General features: G+C 38.1%; 2 protein-coding genes across 3 annotated transcripts in view; one reads left to right on the forward strand and one right to left on the reverse strand.

Moving 5' to 3' along the window:
• cenpp (centromere protein P) overlaps window positions 1–18,823 on the forward strand; it is a gene marked incomplete at its 3' end in the record, with an annotated part of 101,417 nt that overhangs the window by 53,621 nt on the left and 28,973 nt on the right. The gene's annotated exons all lie outside the window — the stretch shown is intronic.
• aspn (asporin (LRR class 1)) lies at window positions 155–9,415 on the reverse strand. Of its 2 annotated transcripts, none has more exons than XM_080026303.1 (8): window positions 9,270–9,415; window positions 5,080–5,343; window positions 4,743–4,855; window positions 3,930–4,143; window positions 3,233–3,343; window positions 2,901–2,994; window positions 2,357–2,495; window positions 155–1,429 (listed from the first exon to the last, which is right to left on the reverse strand). In XM_080026303.1, exons 2-8 carry the CDS (start codon window positions 5,297–5,299, stop codon window positions 1,232–1,234), a joined length of 1,089 nt encoding a protein of 362 aa, XP_079882429.1. In that variant the 5' UTR covers window positions 5,300–5,343; window positions 9,270–9,415; the 3' UTR covers window positions 155–1,231. The 2 variants fall into 2 exon arrangements, with proteins under 2 accessions (XP_079882429.1, XP_079882428.1); XM_080026302.1 differs by lacking the exon at window positions 9,270–9,415 and adding an exon at window positions 9,040–9,197.

Here is an 18,823-nt window from a genome sequence, read left to right on the forward strand (position 1 = left end):
GCTTTGTTTGACATGTCAAATCAAATGTATTGATATAGCTTAAAATCACAAATTTGTCCAAGAGGATATGACAGCAATAGCTCATGAAACAAAATCAAATTTTCACTTTCTAATTTGAACCCGCTTTCATTTTGACAAATAGTTCAAACATAAATGGAGAGGTGTTCCAGGTTTATTTAAAGACATTTTCAATAAATATAGCACCATTTCATAGGAGAGCTCTCTGGAAGAAACAGAAACATTTTTGTGAAGTAGATGCTCCCTGATATTTCCCGTTGGGTATTTTCTCACCTTCTAAGAATTTATATAATAACTGCAGTTAACTTGTTTGCTATATTTCATTAAAACAAAGTGATTTTTTTGGTTTTCCATCAAGGAAAATGTACAATCCAGTCAAACGTGTAGCTTTCAGCTTCTAATTAATGACAACGACATGCATGTAAATAAAACATTTCCACATATACAGACTATACAGACTTCTGCTGTAAGTGGTTCTTATGGTCAAGTTATAGTTCTGGCCTATAGTGACTCTCCTATGATAATTATAATGTCAAAGGGTGTGTACATTTAATGTGTAAGGAAATTAAAAGAGTGTTTGTTGTTGTTTAGAAGTCATACAAAGACAACAAACTAAGATTTTCTTTTTCCATCTGAGTCTCGTGAAAAGAAAATTTCTAAACTTGAGAGAAAATAACTAAAAAGGCATCATCATGTGAACCATTCCAATCAAGTGATTGGGTGGTTTTGTAAAAAAGATTCACCAGTAGGAGGCGCTTTGGGAAAGTTTACACAACTAAAATTAAAGCTCAAAAAGGTAAGGATCACCTTACAGGACCTCACACAGGGCTCTTGTGTCTAATTTAATAATAATGTACAGCTGTTAATGTTATTACACCAACTCCCTGTATTCTGTCTGACCTGCTAAAACATTTTCTTAGTGATGTAGCATATGAATTAAGAGTTTGGGGGTTTGTTCTGTATCCTTTCTTCTCCTGTCCAAGTACTTTTATGTGTAAATTGTACCAGAATTCATCAACATGTTCCACAGTTTCTAATATGCATCAATATTATAACATTTTCTCTCATTGTGCTGGCAGGCTAACACTTTCGTGACGCAGTTTAATTTTGGAGTAACTTTCATAATTATTCCAGCTTGTTATTTAAACTGTAATGAGTGTTGGCAGTTCTCCATTTTGATCTGCCTGGAAAGCGCTGTATTCACTCCATACTTCTACTTTCTGAAGTTTCCGAGCTGAACACCCCTCCGTCCGGTCACACAGCGAAAGGTGGATGGCTGGATGTTCCAGTATTTAACAGGATTTGCAAACAGACTGATGCCTGTGTAAAGGTTCTTCTTGAGACTGTGATCGACGGGACAGAAGTCGTTGACTCCCACACTGCTGATTTTGTTGACGTGGAGGTGAATCACCTAAAAAGACACAACAATCAGTTTGTTAATCAGTTACATTGGCTCGTCAGTCAACCATGCTTAATTTGGACTTCCATTGTAATGTTGCTTTACTGCCACCTTGGAAACTTAAAATCACAAACTAGAGCTCCAGGGTGCTGAGTAAAAGGAAACTGATGTATTTGTGATGTCTGAAAAGTTGGAATAACGTACAACTTTACTGTATCCCTACATTCTTAATGTGACTACAGCATAGTTGTACATCAAGGATTCGCAAGATGCCTATTTTTGGCTGCCCTTTCTTTCTTTTCTTTTTTGGAATTTTCAATGCTTTATTGATAGAGCTGAGATACAGATGAAATGGGGCAGAGACGGGAATGACATGCAGAGAACAACCACGGGACGGGCTCGAGCCCTTGTCGGCTGCCAAGAGGACTGAGCCTTGGAGGGGAGTGGGGGGGGGGGGCTCTAACCACTACACCACTACAACCCCGGCTGCCCTTTCTTCACCATCTTTTTGAGCTACACAATGAGATTTGGGAGAAAAGAGTTGGGTTTCTTATGAATAGAAGGTCATATGGAGCATGGCATCAAAAGTTGGATTAGGGGAATCATCAGCAGTGACTAAAGTCCTATACTTGACTTCCGTGGTAAAAAGGGAGCTGGGCCTTAAGACTCCAAGTTTATTGTAGATTCATGTTCCAACCCTTATCTATTATGATAAACTTTTGGTTTTACCAAACAAATTAAATGACTGCTACAAGACACAGAAAATAGTTTTCTTCTCTCGGAGTCTGGACTCGGTCTTGGCCTTTTGGAAACGTACCTTAATTAGCCCTTTGTCACTGCAATGTATTACCCCACCTAATTCTTGTCACGTTGGTGACAAGCACTTGAGTCAACTGATACCATTCTGAAGTGCCAGATGTGTTAGTGTCTTTATCTCACCTGGAGGTAGCGCAAGGTATTGAGGCCGAGTGGGACCTTTCTCAGGCGGTTGTTGTCCAGGTGAATCTCACGGATGTTTGGGGTGCTGGCAAAGCTACCATTTTCTACAGACTTGATCTGGTTGAAACCTAGTCCTAGCCTGCAAAAATGGCGAGAGACTGTTTATAGATATCTCCACTTATCAATAAAAATCCACAGATTTACATATCAAATTAAAAAACATCTCATATTTAAACTTCTCATTCTAACTTACCCATAAACAGGGCCACTGCATTACAACAGAGATACAAAGCTACTGTAACTTCTCAATTGTAAATTTTTAAGGCTTACTAACAGCTAAAAGAACACAAATAATGTTATATAAAAAAGTCCTTCAATATAAAGTACAGTAGGTAAGAAACACACTCAATGGAGTTTTAAAGAGGAGTCAGATGTTCAAAAAGATCTCTGCACACTAGAAGAGTCAGATATAATTGAACTGCCCACATACAATTTAGGCTTTTTGGAAAATGTCTATTTAGGATAAAAAGTAGCTGTTTTTCACCTCTGCAGGTTTTTATATCTGATGAAGTCTTCTACTTCCACCTTAGAGATCTTGTTGTAGTCAAGACTCAGCTCTGTGATGGATGATGGGAGGTCTGGAAAACGTACACAAAATACACCACAAGTAACCAATGTAAAGGGCAGATTAAGCATACTTTACGTGATCATTTTCTTTGAATAATGATTTGGGGGTAAAACTTAAAAGCATCATATTAACATACTATTAGCAGCGTTTATGTTTCATTTAGTTGTAGGCCTAACAGTCCAGTTTAGTAAGACTGCAGGTAGGAGAATGAAAAGTCAAGTTTAAAATTGGTAATCACATGTTGCTACCTTTTGGTACAGCAGTTAGTTTGTCCTCCGCCATACCGACATACAGTGAAGACAAGCCGTTAAAAGCTCCCAGCTCAATCCCAGTGTTGTCCAGAGGATTGGCGCTCAGCTCTGTTTTGACAGAGCACAATTATTAAATATTTGTTAAACCTCCTAGTAAGAGTAGAAAACATATATCAAGTGAATAACAGTAGATCTATTGTGATGACATTTGTATAAGTTGCTCTTAGAGATCCAAAAGGCTTTGAGACTTAAGACCAAAGTTCGCATCCTATCTCCTGACAACAGGGAATGTTGTTTCTTTTTGCAATTCAACCATCTTTACCTAGCCTTAACAATGAGTTTGGTTGCCTAACCTTAACCAAACCTTATACATAAAGATACAGCTCAGAAAGAACTGTGGATAAATGTGTGTTTGGTTCAATTTGGAATGCAAGAGGCAATGATGAACAACAAATTATTTCTTGTGGGATTGACCTGTTGGCCAATTTTTTACTGTTTACCATTCAAAACAAATACAACAGTGAAGCATTTTATTCATTACGTCTCCATGGTGAAGCATTGTTAAATCAATTCACGGATGCAGTGTTTAGGTTGAATACACATCTGCAGATCTTGGCTAAGGACGTAACAACCCAGGCCTTTGAATGGATCGAGTATTGCTTATCTCATACAAAAGGCTCAGGCCAAGTCTTACCCAGCACATGGAGTTTCCTCAGTCCTTTAAATGCATCCTTCTGGATTTTGTTGATCTTGTTTTCATGGAAGCGGAGCTCAATGACATTGGGAGGCAGGTTTGCAGGGATCTCAGTTAATAGGTTGTAGGAGAGATACAGCAATTTGAGATGGTCCATGTTTCTGAAGGCCTTGGGGTGAATCTTAGAGATCTTATTGTTGATCAGAAACAGACCCTATTGTAGGAAAAAGGAATAAGAGTAAAGCTAAGATTCAAACTTAGTTTTTCTGCATTTTTGTTTAGGCAGGTGTACGAATGGAACAACTGCACCATTTAACACTTAATGACAAACCACTATATCAGCCCAGAGCTGTGGCTACAGACTGTTTTGTCAGTTGTGCTTTTAAACAGTACATGTAATCCAGGGTTTCGGGCCTTGATGTGGTTTATTCCCAGCAACAGGGAAACATAAGCCGAATCAAAGACAAACTTGCTTTTAGCACCCCTGATAGGAGCCATCATCTCTTAAAGGTACATGCTACATTGGGACATATGTTAGTGAGTTCCTACTCCTTATTTGGAGCACTCAAATGCTACAGGATGGTATCTTCAGAATATTAAGATTGTAAGTACATGTGTAGACTGATACAGTACGATCAACAGTACTCAAGCTGACATTTGGAGAGGTGACTAGAACTTAATTCCTCATATAGTTTATTTTTTAAGAGGTATTGATGCCATTGTTTCCTTTTTAAGACATGTCTGAGCTCAAATTTTTAATTATTGGTGGGTTTTAGAACTGTGTGCGGGTAAACATCCGATGGTTTTTCTCACATAAAGCTTGCTGAGGCCTTTGAAGTCATCCTCCTTGATCTCAGTGATATCATTGTTTTGGAGGTCTAGCATCACAGTGTCTTCAGGAATCTTCTCAGGAACAGAGATCTGACCTGTGTGGCAAAGACAGAGAGGAAAAGTTGGGATTCAGAGATTTACAGATGAAAAATTTATTTTGGTCTTTCTGGCTCTGCTATTTCAGATATTCAATAATAGTGTACAGTGATATAATTAGGTGGTAATGCTGCAGTACAGAGTTTAATGAGACTAAAGTCAGTCTTAGAGTTTTGGCCTCGCTTTACTGCAAGTGCTACAGACGTACTGTGTGTTTTCTCACCCTGGTCGGAGCACTGCACCACTCTGGGTGAGCAACGGCAACCAGCTGGACAGTTCTCATCATCATCATCATAATCGTCATCATCATCTGTGTCCTCATCATCGTCATCCGAGTCCGCCATCATGACATCATAGTTTTTCATTAAGTCCATGATGTTGATTGACTGGTGGGGTTTGGTGTTGCCTAGTGCCAGCAGGCAAAGCAGGAGGAAGACCCTCATGGTTTTATTTAAAGACTGATCAGTGAAGCAGCAACCAGGGAGATCTGTAGGGAAAGACGGAGGTTAGGTTAGCCACAAAACTAATCTGGCTCCACAGATGTATAAAGTTGAGATAGGACCAATAGCCAATCATACGGCTGCCGACAGAATTTGTCGGAAAACTCCGCCCCTTCCTCTTCCTCCCCTCAGAATGGGTAACACAAAGTTCACAAGTGTGTGTTTCTTTGTGTGTGTGCAGCTCGAGTGCCAATAGTATCTAATTATACTGTATATAAATAGATAATGCTGCACACAAAAGGATGCGCCCAGTAACAGTGTCAGTCTACAATTCTTTTTTTCTTTTTTAAACGGTTATTTGTGTACCAGTAAATTAAACTATTTTGAAGGAAACACGTTGCTGCGTCCTAGGCTTCGCACCACCCAGGAAGATTGTGATTGAGGCCAGTCCAGTTTTTCCCAAATCTCAGAGATGATATGTGTGCTGCCACACCATACTACGAGCTTGTCTACGAATTTGGTCTGGCTGTAAGAGACTACCATAAAACTAAGGGAGAGGACTATTATCTGGTGTCATGGTCCAATGACATAACCTGTCCAAGCAGTGGAATGTTTTTTATTTTTTCAGTTTTTATTCCAACATTAACCGAACAGAGTGAATGATACACTGTGACTGTATTCACAAGCAAAAATTGTGTAATAGTCCCAAAATTCACTTGCTGTGTAATTTTTTTTTGTTTTGGAAACATTTGGCGAAATCATATGTCACATGTTGATGTGTAATCTTTCAGAAGGTTTACTGTGTGCATTTAAAAACCTCGTACACAATGTTTGTAAAGATGGAATTGTACAGCATTTAAAAAATGTAATCCCTTCTAAGATTACCATATCAATATATGAGCTTTTTATTTTTACAAAACGTTTGCAGCAATATAAACGGACCCAAACTCCCTATAGGGGATAGGAGTGCTATCCAACTGCCCTATTGACTCCAATGTTTACTTAGACCAGAAAATATCAGGACTCTGGAGCAAAACAGAACCTTAGGCACAGTAAACCTAGATCTGGCTTGCATTTTCACTTCCGAAAGAATCCTAACTTGGTAGGCGGGGTTCATGCCGGATAGCGATAGCAGCGGTCGGAGTACAGAGTCTATGGGTCAGAACCGTTGAACGGCGCTGTCCGTGGCAGCTACGTAGTTACATTGAGCTAAGAGTCACACAATAGTTACAATCACCAAGCCAACCACCAAAAGACAAGTGACAGTTCTGTGAAATGCCACATTAGAGCAGCACAACACAGGTGTAAAGTGTGTTATAACAATAACATACAGACACATAGTCATGGACACAAACGACTCAATTCCTTCGGTAGCCCATTAAAGTGTTCCTAGGGCTTACTGAATTCCTCAGTTGTTCTTGTTCCAACTGATGCCTTCCATATACTAGGAGACTCTGAAAATACTTTTTAAAGACTTAAGTCTGACACCAGCTCACGCGTAAAGACAATTTGTTATAAGTCACCAAGTTTAAGTCACAGACTAAGATTTTACAAAGATACGGGATCTTATATTTTCCAAACTATAACTAGATTCCTTTTGAGATATTGATTATTTCACATAATGCTGAGGGTCTAAAAAGGGATTTAATAAAAAAAGAAAAAAAAGGGTATCTCAGCAGGTTAAAGGGACTGGGCGGGCTCTGATCTGTCCCACGTATAAACAAGTATATTAGATGCCTTTATCACATACATGTCATGCCTGATCACGCTATAAACTGCAAACGCTATTGTGATTGTTACAGTTTTAAAGGACATACTGTTATTAGGCTACCCCAGACATACAGGTATGCATATCTGCATATTATGATCCTGATAAAGCAGAAGTAGGCTATACACTGAGCGATACAGCTTTCAGAGGCTGCATCCGTTGACTGAAGACGATCACTTTTGGGAACATGTTTTCATTCACACTATGGAGACTAGGAAGGGGCTTTTCAGGAGGCAGAAATCCCATTCACTTGTTATTAATGATTCATTAAAATGTTATTATTACGTTTATGTTATAAGATGAGGTAGAGTTGATAATAACTGTTTTATTTTATTTTGGGTAGTTAAATCTTTGATAATGCCATTATAATTTATAAAGCAAACACATGTTTTGTATTAAAACAATCTTAATATGAGAAATAACTAGTAGCTTTAGCTGGCAGAAGAAAAGTAGGGGTCTAAAAGTAGGCTACAATATCTTTTTCAAGAGTATATTTGAGAATAAATCTAAAGTAAAATGAAATGGAAGTACTCAAGTTAAAGTACCTCCATTTTTCAACGTAAGTATTGTACTTGAATACATGTACGTATGAAGTTAAACTCCAAAAGCATTTCATCAGTGTTTTTTTTCTTCTCCTGTTGCAGTTTTTTTCCATAGTGTTTAGTAGACTGACATTCTGTAGCAACTACTGCTCTAGAGTGTTTTAGTCATAATGTATAAAAGTATAGTAGTTGTTAGGCTAACAATGCTAATTTCATCTGAAACCCACCAAACCAGTTTCAGTGTTCCAGTTGACTTTCACCTTCACCTTCCTAAATTAGCCTGGTTTAGGATGTATTACTAAAACAGTGCTTGGCAAAAGGGCATGCAGAGTTCCTGGAGTGATCACTTTCAGTGAATGCTGCCCTTTTTTCTATCAGTGTTTCCATAAGCTCTGAAAACCTCTGGAAATAACTTATTTCAGCCAACATAAATGTTTGTCCAGCTCTCACCTATTCAGCATCTGCAGTGATTTACCAAATGATTTATATATCTTCCTCTATTACACATTCACTCAGACCGCAGAGAGAGGCTAAGATCGTCTGGTTTCGTGCTTTTGGTAATCTTGATGGATTCTGAGCCCTTCAGTTGAGCAGTCAGTCCACCCACAAATATGTGGTGGTGGTCGAGTTTCATGCTGCGACAGCAAATACCACTTAACACAGACCCTTCCCAAACACTTTTGTTCCACATGTGTTCTTTTAGCATAAAACAGGCTGTTTTCTTGATATCAGACTGGTCAAGGTAAAGTGTTTTTATTGAAATAATGTTTTCTCTTACATAAAACAACAAAACCAGAGGAATGTTTCCAGCCTTAATCCCCCTTAGATCCCTGCTGTCCACATCAGGGCTCACTACAGTTTGTTATAACCACTTATGGCTGCCTGCAACTAATGATTATTAATGATGATCAAATCATCTGTCAATTAATGTTATGATCATTAGTTTATCAATCTATAAAATGTCAGAAAAAATCATTTCCCATCCTGTTTAAACTGCTCATTCGAAAGAGTTTCACTTTACAATGATATTTAGCAAAGAACCAGAGAATATTTGACATGTCAAAATTGTTGCTGGATAATTTTCTGTTGATTGCCTAATCAATTCATTGTATCAGCAATCCTCATGTGTAAGATCCGTTTGCTTTTTACATGTGTTTGTATTTAGGATTGTTAATGACTACTCCTTGGAAAATGACTTGCGTTGTTGTCAAATTACATAATTTCAAACCAAGTCTCAAGGCAAGTAACACATGAAAGACCACAGCATTCCATATAAAACCAAAGCATTAAACATAATCTTCCCTTCAATCTAGCCATATTATGTGGTTCACATAAAACATGAACCACAGACTTATGAACATTCCTGTAAAATCATCTTTTGATGCTGCAAAATACATGCAAATCTAATTTACTCTTTACCCCACAATACAGACCTTGTCCTGGTGAAATTAAGATGATTTCTCCGTCTAAAATGTTCAGACCAGTCCTGTGGCTCGACTGAAACACCTTCACCACTTTTAAGGCATTCAGCAAAAGTCTCATAAACTGCCATAAATACCTTAGATATTCTGCATTCTCAGAAAATAAAACATGCCATATTGACCACTTCAAAATGTAAAAGGTGTGGTTGTTCTTTTGTCAAAAAATCCAGGGTGTGTCCTACCTCAGCCTTCAGGTGTGATGGTGTCCTGGTTTAAACCCCACACAATGAGCAGAGCAGCAGCAGGGTCCAGCTGGAAGGCTGAGAGTTGGATCCTCTGTCAATACATTTACAGTGAACGAAGAATAGCATCACCCTCTCTCAAGGAAAAAAAACAGCCCTAAGGACACCCCCACCAATGGAAAACCTCTTTCATTGGGGTGAGAGGTTCATTTACATTTGAGAGCTCCTTACTTTTTTCTGATCACACCATTGGCATTGTTAGGGCTTTAGTCATGCACTTTCCATCAGGAACTTTGAAGTGATGCCAGGCTAGTTAGCTTCACTCTCCAGAATGCCTTTATACAGAACATACTGTAAGGTCTTTCACGTCACTTCTTTTCAAAAGCTGACTGCCATACTGCCAACATAAATGGTTTCCACCCTAAGTTGTGTAAGGACAGGTTTAAGCATGGATAGTGGGACTCTATGGCGCTTGCGTAGATTTTTAGGATGGTCATCAGTCATTTGGATTGAGGAATTCCTTCATCTAGCTGCTTCATTGTAATTGACCTCCCCAAAGAGCTATGGCTGCAGTAAATTGAGATAAACATAAGGGAAATAATAAGCAGGATAAGGATGTTTGAGACCACCAAGGCACTGTGCATTTATTCAATTAGTCGAGAGTGTTTTGTAGTTTGTGTAGTCAGTGCGTATGTGGGTGTGGCTCTTTTATATAAAGTTTGAGAGTTTATTTTATTGTTAACCCATTGATGACTATGGCAATCTAGGATGCATGTCCTTAATGCCTGAGGGTTTTCTGAAAAAATAGTACGAATTGTCAAGTCTACCAAAACCTTAATATCTAAGCCTGTGTAGCACATAGAAACATGAAATAAAATACATTTAAAAGTTAAGGTTCACAGGTTTTATTTAAACATGCTCCCTTAGCGCTTACAAACCAACAAATATTTCTAAAAATCGTCAAAATTAGATGAATTAGAAAATTATTAAATATTGTTAATAAATAGATGCAATGTGTTGTGTGATTTTCGTCAGTAGTCTATAGTAGACCTTGATTCTGCGCACCAAACGCCACTAACTGTTCTGTCGCTGACATAGCCGGCGTAATTTTTTATATTATTTTGTTTAATTTTTTAATTTTTAATTTTTTTGATTGACGTGATTTTCGGCAAACCACACAACTTTTGGGTGGTCACGTGGTCTTAAAAAAATCAACAAAACCCACCTCATGTGTAATTGAACCAATGACAGTGCATTCTATGCTGGGAATGCCATGAAAATTAGATAAAGTAATAATGCTGCGCGACGCAGCATCAGGCAGGAGAGCCAATGTGGCATCGCGCAGCAGCCGTCATCAATGGGTTAAGACACAACCAGTAGTGCTGTGAGAAGTTGATGGATTTTCTCACAATTTTTCATGGCGTTTTATACCTTGAATTATCTGAGTAAACAGAATAAAGAAGAAATTAATCATCAAAGACACCCTTACACATTGTGACAATCGAACCCGTTGAGGGGTTGTTTGTCACACACTATGGGGTTGTTTGTCACAATGTTATCTCAATGGGAAAAATCTTAAAAAGAAGGCAAGAAAGCAGAACTGCATTTGAACGTTTAATTTCATTGTCAAGTTGAAAAATAGGCCTACATAACTTTATGCATCTTAACACAAAATGAGCAAGGAATAAACAAACAGGAAACCCATATTTAGACCAACCTACTGTATGTAACAACATAAAGAACAAAACAAATAGGTCTAACAATAATAGCCTACTCAACTAGGCTACACACATCTTCTGTTTCTTCTTCCCCAGCTGATGTGGAGTGCACTGGGGTGCAGTAGCCTTGGCAACTGGTCTAGTTTGGGATGCACTGGGTTGTTTTGATTTTGTTGCCCTTTTTCTCTTTTACATGCTAGCTGCCTTTTCCTGCTCTATCCTCTCATTCTCTGGGGTGTCAGTGAGGATACAGCTTGACATTTTCTTTAGTTATTGGGTTCCTTTTCTGGCTGCAGCCTTTGGATAACATGTGACAACCCCCCAAAAAACGTGACGACCAACCCCAACTGGAATTTCTTGCTAGCATCAAGGCCAAGAACCATCTGATAACTAATTAGCTTGCAAACAACAATCTAAACTATAGCTTACCCTTCACACTTTTTTTAGGGTAACCCATTGTGTAAAAACTAGAAGAAAAATACTGAGGAGCTAAATATTTTCAATTTGACATGAAAAACACAAACAGTCCTCTCACCTCAAATTCAGCAGTCTAACTCCAAGGAAGACTATGTATGTATGTATGTATGTATGTATGTATGTATGTATGTATGTATGTATGTATGTATGTATGTATGTATGTATGTATGTATGTATGTATGTATGTATGTATGTATGTATGTATGTATGTATGTATGTATGTATGTATGTATGTATGTATGTATGTATGTATGTATGTATGTATGTATGTATGTATGTATGTATGTATGTATGTATTTAATTATTTCAGGACAATGCACATTGATAAACATAGTCATTCCAACATGTAAATGTGCCAGATTGTAGCCCAGGGGCTAATTTCCATCTGTTGTAGGTGACCTCTGATCCCCATTCTGGATATGTACTTACCAAAATTGAACAGACAGCGCCTTCTGGTTCCGAGATATAACGATTGTGACAACCAACCCGTGTGACATATAACCCCGTTCTCCCCTACTGTACATCTACAGTACAGATGAAGCCATTTATTCTGTCTTGTTCCAAAAACTGATGCTTATTCCTGGAACTAGGAAAAATACTTGGCATTGTTTGACCACACACACAATTTAATATAACCGTAAGAACAGGTAGATTTGGTTGTACGTTATAATATATTTTCCTCCTTTATTGGAAAGCAGAGTTCGCAGAACTGTGAGACAAACAGAGATGATGTTTTGGAACGTCTAATTACATTATTTTTGTTTTGTTTTGTGTTGTGTTGTGCCTGATTTGTATCTTAACAAGGCACAACAGGAATGCCTTGAGCTTTATGTTAGAAGGCGAAATGAAAAATACCTCCCAAGAATGGAAAACCTTAACGGACCCACAGGGGTCCACGTGTTGTACCATTCATTTTTCCATTCAGTGCTGGTATTTTCTGCTGAGCTGAGCTGGAACGGCACTCTGAGTCACAATTTATGGCAGACCAAGACCATCCAAATATGCCCTGGTTTGGCAGTCAGATGAACCGAAAAAGGATCGGGTTTGTGTTCTGGTTTCAATGCATCATCTCGATGGGGAAATCATATTTTCCAAATCATCAGATATCTGGTTTAATGATCATCTCATCAACAAGGAACTTGCTGGGCTATCGCATGTTCAAAAAAAGTTTTTGTACATACAGTCTGACCTGTATGGGTTCACTTTGGTGAGCCTAAACTGACTTGGTTTTTTCTTTGTTTTACCTTGTGCAACCCAATTTCTTCCCTAAAGATCTCTCATTACATTGGTCTATTTCATCAATCAGTTTGGCCCACCTGATTGTTTTTACCTGCTCGATTTAAGCAATGCAGCTCAGGGTTCACAAACTTTTGAGATACAACAGTTGGCAAATAATTTGTTTTATCTCTTTTAACAATTGATTTCTGGAAAAGAAAAATGTTGAATTGATAAACAAACATCTGTTATTTCATATAAAAAATACTGGTATTGATAAAAATGAATTAATAATGGTTAACACAATACAATTCCAAAATGCTTAAGGGGTTCACAAACTTTCAAACAGCACTGTATTTGAAGGAAATTTGTAAATTTTTAAAAAAATGTTAGTTTTAAGTTTTTCTCACCAATATTTAAAAATTATTTCAGAGAACTACAATAAGTAAAAGTATTTTTTTATAAAATGATTGGTTCAGATAGAACTGTCACTGTTCTTCCCTTTTAACCTTCAACAGGTTTAAGCCATTGGCCATTGGTGTCCTGCTGGCCTACATGTATAAGGTCCCGTGTAATCAAAGGAGATTCTGGTTTGCGTCCTGCCAGAAACATTGTTGCAATTATAGGAAACTGCATAAGGTAGTGTCTCTGGTGTTTTTTTTTAATATATCTCGCAACTCATTTTGCAGCACCAATTCATCATCAGATCATTATCAGTAATGAGCGAGCTACCCGATTATCATGAAATAGTTTCTTGATATGATAGATAGATGTTTACGTGAGGAGTCAAAAACTTACCAACCACACCTAAAGTTTAACAAGTACGCCACTGTTGGTATATTTCGTCAATACTGAGTTGAGCAGTTAAAATATGAGCTTTGACCCATCTTTCTTCTGTTTTAGAAGTATAATGGAACCGAGTCTTCTGTAAACTATTATATAATATCTGAGGGAGTCCTCATTTAATGTACTCCTGTTAAAAAACAACCCATGTTCAGTTTTCTGTTCCTCCTCTCAGCTCTGCTGAAACAATAGCCTGTATGAGCCAGATTTTGAGATTAAAGGGAGCAATTTTCACAAAAACTATAGTTATCTGATTAGAACCTGATGTGATCTGCTTTAGAGTTTTCTTGTTTACGAGAAGAAACCCGCTTTGTTCAGTAGTGTAAGGACCACAAGCTTAACTGTACATCCCATTTTGTTATGTTTGACTGTATATCAGTTGTTGGTACTTTGTCTCTCTATCTGACCAAAAAGTACAAAGCAACCTTTCAAATGTTGCGCTCTGATTTTAAGGAAGGATACCGTCATAGAATCATCTTTTCTTCATGGGGATCATGTGTATGAAAAGCTCATTCTTCTTAGCTGACAGGACTGCCATGGAAAGATTTGATTTAGTAGCTTTAATAGTCCAAAGGGAAATTGGTTTGTGGTTTAAAATAAAGAATCTATGGCGTAATTGTTAGATTTACAGTATTCAAACTGCAAATTAAATGTTAAAGATTATTTCCTCATGGGAGATGGTCTGCGTTCCTGAAAGGAGGCAGTCAGGATGTCTCTCTCAGGCTCTCATACTTTCCAACCCATCAGATGTGTCTGACAGTACTAGAACGTCTGGAGCTCATTGTGTTCTTGTGTTGAGAAAGATTTCCTCCAGCTGAGGCTTTTAAAGCTGTGAGTCACCGGGGCAACTAACAGGGCAACGGTGCCAACGAGTTGCCTCAGTGCTGTTGTTGCTTTTGTGCCACAGGAATATCTTGATGCCAGGAAACATTTTATTAGGCTTTTAAAGGGTCACAACTCTGCATTTTACCTAGCCAGACTGCACAACAGACCAGTGTTCACCATCCTCAGACTTCACCATGACCTCACCTCAGCATGAGTCCACCTGATCCAGGAATGTTTGAAGCGGATACCAATATTATAATAATAAGCTTTGTGAGGATTTGTTAGCTAAACCTGTGATTGTTTGACCCCTTGTAGTTCAACAACCACCCCATTTCCATCAATGGTTTCTTGTAGTCAACTGTCTAGTTTTGCATTTTGTTTATTGGCCGTCTGACATAATTTTCTTCTGGTAATGTACGTTTAAGAAGCACTCAATAACTTTTGAACAGAAGTTGTTGCAAAATGAGTAAAATTATTTAACAAATTCTGTCTTAAGTTTTTTTTTAAGTGTAGAGGAAACTTGACACTACCAGCGCTAGTCATTCATTAGGTAGAAATCGGAATGTATGATGATAGCTCAAGTATAGGATTGTGTTATCCTGGTTTTAAATCTACGTGAAATTCAGATGGATTTGTACACAATATGTTCTGTTCACTTTATTTAATTTGTTTGTAAACAACATTTTTAAATAGTTCAAGTTATCATAGCAGTAAAAAAAAAGTAACAATACATTTTAGGTATCCCAATTTATTTTACCTGCAAATAAGGTGGTTAAGGTGAATGATAGGTTTGGGTCAGTTTACGGTTTACGGGCTTAAACCAGTTTAACTGTATGCCAATCAGCTAAACAGGCATTTGTCATTATGTGAATGAACAGCAGCAGCAAGATACCGACACCAAACGGCCCGACAAGTGCATTAATCTTACTCGTATCGCATTAATTTAACAGTATAGCAACAAGACACTTAACATAATTTTTGATTAGCTTAACAAAAATAAATTAGCAGCCAGACCGTGCGCCTATTCAGTCTAGCGCTCATGCTGCAGGAGCTGTGGGATTTCTACACTGCCACTTTATTTTAACAACGCTAGATTTTCACGTCACTATATCCACTAGATACGGGAGCATGGGTAATAGACCTGCACCAACCGGAGTTCAACAACTTGTGGTGAAAGCCCGGTATATTGGTCCGGTCTGGTATTTTGTCCAATATGATTTTTTTTTGTAATTTGTCAAAAAAAAATGTAGCTTTTGTGACCCCTGTAAAGGTAGAGTCAGAGATTCTGGAGAAGGCTTGTTGTCAAAATCACCTTTAACCATCTTAAAATTAAGCTATGCCTACTTGTGACCCATTGCCATATGACTACAGGTTATGACCATGTCAACTAAAGATGAATTCTTTGTTGGGCTAACCAAAGCTGGAAATATCAAGAAAATAGTTATAATATATCAGGGTTATCCCAAAAGTATTAATCCTGTTAGGAAACTGAAAGTCCAACAATATAGTAATTATTTGTATATGCAGTGTACATAAGGCTGATTTTTAGTTAAATGTCCTCATCCTAAGGATTATTGAGGATGTCATGTGGCTATTACATTGGTCCTTCATGTGTTTGATTTGTGTAACTGATGAACTTCGCAGCTGTTCATGTTGGCGGACGAGAATAATTCTCTATTTTCTACAGGAAAACCTTAGAAATATGAGCTTCAGCTCATTGGGAAAAAGTTATCCAGCTCAAGTACGGTGAGGTGATGACTGCAGTGCTAGCATATACATACTGAGATATTACTGATTGTTGTTTTATTGCTTTTATACTTTTAAAACATGTAATTATCTTATATTTCCCATTTGTCTCTCTAAAATAGGAGCTGAGGTTTTTGTCCTCTTCATATTTTAGCCTTTTTTTTCTTCAAATCATCCTTAAGATATGTCTGCTACTGCAGTAAATGGCCTGAAACCTCAGGCTTTCAGAGGAAAATATTATGATAGAGTTGGCTTTCAACTCTGATAATAACAGCTTTCACTGTATGTAATGTATTATGGAAGAAGAACTAAAATGCAAAGATCAACACATTTTAACATGACTCATTCCTAAATTGTCATTATGGCTATTCTCCGTGAGGCCCGAGGTGTTAATTTGATTTGAAGTAATGAATGAATGTAATCCTCAATAAACTGGATGTGCTGACTGTGCCTTTACTGGAATATAATCTAATTTCTTGTTTGTATATGTAACTCGTACACCTCACAAGTAGAGTATTTGCATCCACTCTCCACCCACGTCTAATCCTAAAGAGCCTGAAGGTATTCTGTAGTGTTACAGATGGGAACGTGATGCTTATGTAGCCTGGTTCCAGACCTATGAATCATCACTTTGTTTTGTGTGTGTTTTTCAGCCATTCAAATGGGTCTGTTGTGCTCATTAATGGCAGGTCCCAGATGACCAGGATAAGGCTAAGATTTACTTTATCTTGCATTTTGAAGGTTAGAATTCACTGAGGCACTAGGATTTATAAAACAGTTCTCAAAACTCAAATAGTCAACGGTCCTTCAACTTTTATAAGTAAGTAGTTGTCTTTACTCAGTGTATATGTAAGTGCTAATTATCCCTGGTCAGTTTTTACTGGACATGACTCAATTAAAGCCATGTGAGTCAAATTGGATAAATTCAGAAATTCCAAAGATATGTTTGAGACCTTTTTAGAAAAAGGGTCTCCATCAAAAAGTGTGTCTACCATGGATAAGTCCATTTTTATCATGTAACATTACACTACAGATCTTGGTCACCAGTTTCTGGCCGATTCAATGGTATCTGATTTTTTGGGTATTCAGCCTCAAAAAGCTAGTAGTGGTTCGGCTTAAAGGTTTAGGTTGGATCAGCAATTCTGGAGAATGCTTGTTGTCAAAATCACGTTTTGCAAAATCAGTAAATATGTCCTCACGATGCGCTACCTGTCCGTATTGTCTGTGCACTGGAAATTTTTTATTTTTTAACAATAATACACAGCCTGCTTTGTTGTAAACGGACATGTTGCTAGCTATGGTGGGTGCCTTTAGTTTATATACCTTTTGTACCAGTTTATAGAGCATAGGCTGTGGATTAACAGCTGATTTTATTTCAGTGTGCACACACAGTACGGACAGTTAGCAGATCGTGAGGAGATATTCACTGATTTTGACAAAGTGATTTTGACAACAAGCATTCTCCAGAATGACTCCGCCTTTATATACATAACACTATAGCACACTAAGAATCAAAATGGACTTAACAACTATAATAATAGCACAATCGCAGGCTAGACAACACAGCCAGGTCCAAAAGAACCTGTAGAATTAACTAAGGGTGTATTCACACTGGGAAAGTCCGCTAGTTCACTTGCTTTGGTCCAGACCAAATAGAGTTTTGATTTTTTTTGTTTGGTGTGGTCCACTTTCATATTGCCCCTTTTGCAAGTGAACCAGCATTACGAAGCAAAACCACACGTGATCTGAGGTTATTCATTCATTGGACAGACATTCTGGGGTGGAGAGAAACAGGAAGCACAAAGTTAAAACTGCGAAATATATATCATTGATATAATATGGGGTTAAAAATAATAAAATGGCCTACATCGAACCTATAAATAAAGAGGAAAAACATCAAATTATTGTTGTTTCATATGGTTATAATATGTAGCCCTATGTCAATGCCACGTTATGTGGCTTGTAGCCTACAATGTGAAACATAATTTGTACTGTATTTTTGGTGCTGGACGCGCGTCACGCGAGAAGAATAGGCTCAAGCTGACACTCAGCTGATTAAACTGTGTATCAGCTGGGTCGGCGCAGTTCAGCTCCAAACTGACACGGGGATAGTATTGACGGTCCCGTACATGGGAAGCAAAATAAAAACACACATTTCTTGCGCAGCGACGCTCCCCTCTCCTTCATCTGATCGCTGAACACATTCAGCATGTTTATGCGTCCTCTCGATCAAATGAAATATATTGTTCTGGGCTCCCGGTCAAACCACAACTTATCGTCCTAACAATGGCGACAACAACACTTTCCCATAATGTGAAGCTGACGGCTATTTATTAAAAAATAAAAGAAAGAAAAGGCACAGTGCCTCCTGCATTTGGGTCGGATCGAGTCCGGACAAATTCACACCACAAACGAACTGCAGCAGAGTGCGTTTGGAAACGCACCGAGACTACCTCTTCAGCTGGGTCTCGGAGCGTTTGTTTGGTCCGCCCCCGAGTGCGATTGCTGTATTCACACCTGCCTGAAAGATGTGCACCGAAGGCAGAAGTGCATCTGAGTTTGTTTCAACCGAACTAAACACGGCATGTGTGAATACACCCTAAGATAAGGATTGTGAACTTTGTGTGACTCAGAACTTAGCAAACTTCACAGCTACAAGGACGTCTTATTGCTTCATATTAAAACTGTGTATGGTATCATACTTTTAACAGATAATGAACATGACCAGTG

The sequence above is a fragment of the Ammodytes marinus genome, assembly GCF_949987685.1.
Source record: "Ammodytes marinus genome assembly, chromosome: 4".
NCBI classification, from domain to species: Eukaryota; Metazoa; Chordata; class Actinopteri; order Uranoscopiformes; family Ammodytidae; genus Ammodytes; species Ammodytes marinus.

Bases quoted from the DNA above. Each gene is read 5' to 3' on its own strand.
- aspn (XM_080026302.1), bottom strand. From the start codon at position 9,148: ATGAGACTTTTGCTGAATGCCTTAAAAGTGGTGAAGGTGTTTCAGTCG. The intron at 4,144-4,742 runs GTGAGAAAAACC...TTCCTACAATAG, and splicing joins AAGGCCTCAGCAAGCTTTAT to GGTCTGTTTCTGATCAACAA. The intron at 2,995-3,232 runs GTAGCAACATGT...TACGTTTTCCAG, and splicing joins ACTAACTGCTGTACCAAAAG to ACCTCCCATCATCCATCACA.